Here is a 6,517-nt window from a genome sequence, read left to right as displayed (position 1 = left end):
AGAATGATCTCCTACTTGGTAGATTAGTTAGTAGTTGTTTTAAAGCTGCCTAGTTTAGTAGTTGTTAATCGTACAAAGGACATGTTGTCCTTGAGTTTTAATCCGTTAGTAAGTTTCATTAATTATTAGGCCTTATCGGGAAGCCTTAAAGAGCTGGCTCTTTAAGTGGGCCGCATTCTGACCGAATTCCTGGCTGAAATGTAGGAGCCGCTCCTACATTGTAGGTAGATTATCAATCCTTACTCCAAACGGATTTACCCTAGTTCTGGCCTATAAAAGGCACCTCTTCACGTTACTGTTCATCCGAGTAAAAAAAAAATTTGTTTGGGTGTTGTCTTTTTTTGTGTTTTTCTGTCCAAGTTCTTAGGTCTGTTGTACTTGTGTTTGGGTTGTTAGGGTTTAAAGACAAAAAAAAAAAAAAAAAGAGTCACGTACCTTATATTGTTTTAGTGTCAAAGTTGCTAGAGTATTGCTGGAATTTTCTTTTGAGTATTGCTGAAATTCTGTTTTGCCTATTTCTTGAGTATCAGTTGTTGTTCTTGCAAACCCTAGACACCACAACATAATTTGGGGAAGTTCTTGAGCTCCTTGAACAAAATTCTTGAAGTTCTTGAACCACCAAGTCTTGTTTTGAAAGTTCTTGAACAATAAATCAAGAACTAGGGTCTTCTTGAAATTTGCATAACCTTTCATCCGTTTTTCTTGAACTTGTTAGTGTGACCTGAATTTGTGTTCCTTGAAGAGTCGAAACAAAAAAAAAAAGAAAGGAAGAAGAGAAGGAATCGGCTCTCACACAAAGGAAATCAAGTTTCCCAAATCTTGAGTTTCCAATTCTTGATTGGTCTCCAATTCTTGATTAGTCTCCAAATCTTGATTGATTTCCAATTCTTGAGTTTCCAATCTTAATTGAATTTCAACGACCCCAAACTACCTAACCAGACCCCAACCACCCCAAATCAGTTTCCAAATCCAAACCTAAACTACCACAAACACCTTAGCCAAACCGCCTTTGAATTCTTGAGTTTATAAAATCGGTTAACCTAGTTTTTGCTAACTGATTTGACTGAAATTTGAGGACTGGTTCTTGCGTTATTTGAACATCCCAAAAGCACCACTTACCCTCCAAAGTACTGACCAGAAACTCAGCAAAACAACAGCTAAAAAAAAAAGTTCCAGCTTCGGGTAGAGTTTTTCTAGGATTTACAAAATTTTGCTTTGTGTCTTATTACTTACTTATAGGGTAACTAATTCTGGAATTTTTGAGAGTTTGAGTTGTTTTAAGAAATTCGAGGAGGAAAATTGAGAGTGAGTGTGTTTCCTTGAGTGATACACGAGTGCTTGCAAGGTAGACTAGGATACACTTGTTTTGCAGGTTTGACAATATGTCTCAAGAGGGGAACATGCCTGAGCCGTCTAAAACCGACGTATCATTCAAACTGGTGCTCCAAGCTCTTCAAAAACAAGTGGAGAGACAAGAATTTGTGATGACACAATTATCCGACAGGTTGGCTACCCTTGAGATACGAGGTACCGGAGATACACACAATCGGGTTTCGAGTGCTCAGAGTACTGACCATGATGCGAATGATGAGGGATATCATTCTAACACCTCATTCCGATCAAGGAAAAGCCACAGGGAAGCGAGAGAAGGCCGAGACCGACCTAGGAGAACCGATGACAATCTTGATTCCATCAAGACTAAGATGCCTACCTTTCATGGGAAAAATGATCCTGAAACTTATTTAGATTGGGTTAGGAGAGTTGAGCAAGTGTTTGAAGTCCATAATTATTCTGAAGAGAAAAATGTGAAACTTGCGGCTATTGAATTTGAAGATTATGCATCCATTTGGTGGGAGCAAGTATGTGCCACAAGGAGGAGAAATAGGGAACAACCAATTGACACTTGGGCTGAAATGAAGCAAGTGATGAGGAAACGATTTGTACCTTTTCATTACACTACGGACTTGTACAACCGCCTCCAACGACTCACCCAAGGGTCCAATTCGGTTGATGAGTACCACAAACAAATGGAGGTAGCCATGATAAGGGCCAATGTACAAGAGAACCCGGAAGCAATCATGGCAAGATTCCTTAATGGATTAAATCCTGAAATTAGCAAGAAGATTGAGCTTCAAGACCACTTTGAGCTACAACAAATGGTGTCTTATGCAAAGAAGATGGAAAAGCAAGTCTTACCTATAAAGACACCTAGTGGCCGAACCACTACATCCTCTTCCACACCTTGGAGAAGAGATCAATTACCAACATCCAATGCTTGGCCGAGGGTAGGCAATAAAGAAAGGGAAAACAGGCGAATGGAGCAACCGTTCCATTCGAGTGCAACTCCTTCTAAACCAACCCTGTGGCCGACTCTTCCAAGGGCAAATACATCTACCAACCAGCCAAAGGCATGTTTTAAATGCAAGGGAATTGGCCATCTCATGGCTCAGTGTCCTAACCGAAGTATCATGTACATGAATGAAGAGGGAGTGTGACAAAGCGAAGGAGAAGAGGAATATGCGGACATGCCACCGCTTGAAGAAGAAGGGAAGGATGATGACATGATTGAGATAGAGGAGAACCCCGTAGCACGAACTATGGTGACTATGAGAGTGCTTAATGCACAAGCTCAAGAAGATGATCTCCAACGAACCAATATCTTTCATACAAGATGCAAAATTGGAGATGAGGTATGTCTTATGATCATTGATAGTGGCTCTTGTACTAATTGTGTAGCTGCTGATTTTGTGGAGCAAAACCACATTCCATGGACTTATCACCCTAAACCATATAAATTGTGTTGGTTAAATGATGGGAGGGAAGTCAAGGTGACCAAACAAACTTTAATCGCTTTTTCTATTGGTCGATACAAGGACCAAGTTTTATGTGATGTAATTCCTATGCAAGCTAGTTATGTCTTGTTAGGGCGTCCTTGGGAGTATGATCGGCAGGTTGATCATATTGGACTCACTAATAAGTATAAGTTCATTATGGACAATCTCAAGATCACTCTTTCACCCTTGACACCCACACAAGTGTATGAAGAACAATTGCATCTAAGAAATGAGCGAGAGAAAAGGCAACTAAGAGAGGCAAAGAAAAAGTCGAATGTGCCTGAGGATGAGGGAAAAAAGAAAGTAGAGGCCGAGTTGAGTGAAAGAGAAAATTCGAGTGGAAAAAAACTCAGTGAGGCTGAGAGTTTGAAAGTGAAGAAAAGGAGCTTTTATGCAAGTGTGCGTCAGATAGATAGGGTCTTGAATGCACAAAGTCTTCTCATAGTACTTATGTACCGGGAAGCCGATTATTTTTCTTTTTACACATTTGGCATAACCGATTCTCTTCCTAGTGCAATCTACTCTCTTTTGCAGGAACTCAAGTATGTGTTTCCGGAGAAACTACCGAAAGGATTATCTCCAATTCGAGGTATTGAACATCAAATCGATTTTGTTCCTAGAGCAATTCTATCAAATCGACCAGCCTATAGAGCAAATCCGGAGGAAACAAAGAAAATCCAAAGGCAAGTCGATTCCCTCCTTGAAAAGGATCAGGTTCGTGAATCTCTTAGTCCTTGTGCGATTCCAATCATTTTAGTACCTAAAAAAGAAGGGACTTGGAGAATGTGTACAGATTGTCGTGCAATTAATAAAATTACTGTTAAGTATCGTCATCCCATTCCTAGGTTAGACGATATGTTAGAAGAATTGCATGGAGCAATAATTTTCACTAAAATTGACTTAAGATCTGGTTATCATCAAATAAGGATTAAGGAAGATGACGAATGGAAAACTACTTTCAAAACGAAGTATGGTCTTTATGAGTGGCTTGTGATGCCTTTCGGTTTAACAAACGCTCCAAGTACTTTCATGAGGTTAATGAACCATGTTTTAAGGCATTTTCTTGGGAAGTTTGTTGTTGTTTATTTTGATGATATATTGATCTTTAGTAAGTCTTTAGATGAACATGTTGAGTATTTGCGACTTGTTTTAAGTGCCTTGCGTGAAAATAGGCTATTTGCTAACATGAAAAAATGTGTCTTTTGCACTCCTGAGGTTAACTTTTTTGGTTATATTGTTGGTGCAAATGGCATAAGTGTTGATCCCGCCAAGGTAAAGGCCATCATGGAGTGGCCAACTCCAACCAATGTGTCTCAGGTAAGGTCTTTTCATGGTCTTGCAAGCTTCTATAGGAGATTCGTTAAAGACTTTAGTACTATTGCAGCACCTTTGAATGAGATAATTAAAAAGAATGTGGGGTTTCAATGGGGAAAAGAGCAAGAAGAGTCGTTTAATAAGGTTAAGCATTTGTTAACTTCAGCACCTATTCTTGCTTTGCCTAATTTTGATTTGATATTTGAAGTTAAATGTGATGCTAGTGGGATCGGCATAGGGGCTGTCTTACATCAAAATAATAGGCCCTTGGCATATTTCAGTGAGAAGTTGAGTGGGGGAGCTCTTAATTACCCTACTTATGATAAAGAATTGTATGCTGTCGTGTGTGCTCTTGAAGTGTGGCAGCATTATCTTATGCCTAAAGAATTTGTGATACATACTGATCATGAATCAATTAAATTCCTTAAGGGGCAGGGTAAGTTGCATAAAAGACATGCGAAATGGATTGCATTTATTGATTCCTTTCCATATATCATTAAATATAAGAAGGGAAAAGATAATGTCGTTGCGGATGCATTGTCTAGGAGGTATACTTTGATCACTAACATAAGCACTAAACTACTTGATTTTGAGCACATTAAAAACATGTATGCACATGATGACGATTTTTCTAATGTGTTTCAAGCTTGTGAACATGCTGCATTTCAAAAGTACTATAGGCATGAAGGTTTCTTGTTCAAAGAAAATTGCCTGTGTATTCCCAATTGTTCGTTTAGGGAATTACTTGTTAGAAAAGCCCATGGTGGAGGATTGATGGGACATTTCGGCATTGATAAAACTCTTGACATCTAGCATGAACACCTCTATTGGCCTAAAATGAGGTGTGACGTTGCTATCATTTGTGATAAGTGTTTACAGTGTAAGCAGGCCAAGTCAAGGAGTAACTCTCATGGATTATACACTCCTCTACCCGTACCTCATGCTCCTTGGACAGACTTATCCATGGATTTTGTGCTTGGTTTACCAAGATCTTCTAGAGGTATGGATAGTATCTTTGTTGTAGTGGATAGATTTTCTAAAATGGCTCACTTTATCCCTTGTAGGAAAACAAGTGATGCGCGCCATGTTGCTGATTTATTCTTCAAGGACGTGGTTAGATTGCATAGGGTATCGCGTACTATTGTAAGTGATAGGGATGTGAAATTCTTAAGCTACTTCTGGAAATCACTATGGAAAAAGTTGGGAACGAAGTTGCTATTTTCTACTTCTAGTCACCCTCAAACGGATGGTCAAACTGAGGTAACCAATCGAACCCTTGGTGCTTTATTTCGAGCCATTGTTCAAAAGAACTTGAAGAAGTGGGAAGAATGTTTGCCTATCACTGAGTTTGCATATAACCGAACCACTCATTCTACTACTAATCATTCTCCTTTTGAAATTGTTTATGGGTTTCAGCCGCTAACTTCTTTAAATTTATCACCTATTCCTGTTGATAAGTGTTTAAGCGCAGATGGTGCCAAAAAGGCAGAGGCTGTTTGGGCCTTGCATGAGAGAATTCGAGCTCAAATTGAGAAGAAAAATGCGCAATATGCACAACATGTGAACAAGGGAAGAAAACATGTTGTATTCAAATCTGGTGATTGGGTTTGGGTGCACATGAGGAAGGAAAGGTTTCCAGCATCTCGACGGACCAAGTTACATCCAAGAGGCGACGGACCTTTTCGAGTCCTAGAGAGGATCAATGACAATGCATACAAATTGGAACTTCCAAGTGAGTATGGCATAAGCGCTTCTTTTAATGTGTCTGACCTATCCCCTTTTGACTTTGATACAGACTTTGAAGATTCGAGAACGAATCCTTTCGAGGGGAGAGGGAATGATGCGGATACGGGTGCGCAACAACTTCAACCTTGGGTCAAGGACCCTTTGGTCAACATTGATGGTCCGATGACAAGATCAAGATCCAAGAAGGTGAAGGAAGCTTTAAGAGCCTTGATTATTCACCATACAAGCAAGGAGCAGACTAAGTTTGAAGAATTGATGGACCATGAAGTTACCTTGCTCACTTGTACATTTGAAGTGCAAGAATGATCTCCTACTTGGTAGATTAGTTAGTAGTTGTTTTAAAGCTACTTAGTTTAGTAGTTGTTAATCGTACAAAGGACATGTTGTCCTTGAGTTTTAATCCGTTAGTAAGTTTTGTTAATTATTAGGCCTTATCGGGAAACTTTAAAGATCTAGCTCTTTAAGTAGGCCGCATTCTGACCGAATTCCTGGCTGGAATGTAGGAGCCGCTCCTACATTGTAGGTAGATTATCAATCCTTACTCCAAACGGATTTACCCTAGTTCTGGCCTATAAAAGGCATCTCTTGTATGAGTAAAAGAGAGGATATTACAACCAGAAATC

At 39.5% G+C, this 6,517-nt stretch overlaps 1 protein-coding gene across 1 annotated transcript; it reads left to right on the top strand.

Annotated features, from left to right (window-relative positions):
• The first annotated feature begins 2,525 nt into the window (after nucleotides 1–2,525).
• On the top strand, nucleotides 2,526–6,342 carry LOC140004807 (uncharacterized). Its single transcript, XM_072044955.1, has 4 exons — nucleotides 2,526–3,802; nucleotides 3,944–4,584; nucleotides 5,620–6,000; nucleotides 6,323–6,342. Exons 1-4 carry the CDS (start codon nucleotides 2,526–2,528, stop codon nucleotides 6,340–6,342), a joined length of 2,319 nt encoding a protein of 772 aa, XP_071901056.1.
• Nucleotides 6,343–6,517: the final 175 nt, after the last annotated feature.

The sequence above is a fragment of the Coffea arabica genome, chromosome 4c (assembly GCF_036785885.1).
Source record: "Coffea arabica cultivar ET-39 chromosome 4c, Coffea Arabica ET-39 HiFi, whole genome shotgun sequence".
NCBI classification, from domain to species: Eukaryota; Viridiplantae; Streptophyta; class Magnoliopsida; order Gentianales; family Rubiaceae; genus Coffea; species Coffea arabica.
This window is presented reverse-complemented; position numbering and strand designations above follow the sequence as displayed.

Excerpts from the sequence above, each read along its gene's own strand:
- LOC140004807 (XM_072044955.1), top strand. The coding sequence starts at position 2,526 with ATGCCACCGCTTGAAGAAGAAGGGAAGGATGATGACATGATTGAGATA. Across the intron at positions 4,585-5,619 it reads TAAATTCCTTAAGGGGCAGG|ATGGTGCCAAAAAGGCAGAG; the intron begins GTAAGTTGCATA and ends GTTTAAGCGCAG. Across the intron at positions 6,001-6,322 it reads AGGGAATGATGCGGATACGG|GCCTTATCGGGAAACTTTAA; the intron begins GTGCGCAACAAC and ends GTTAATTATTAG.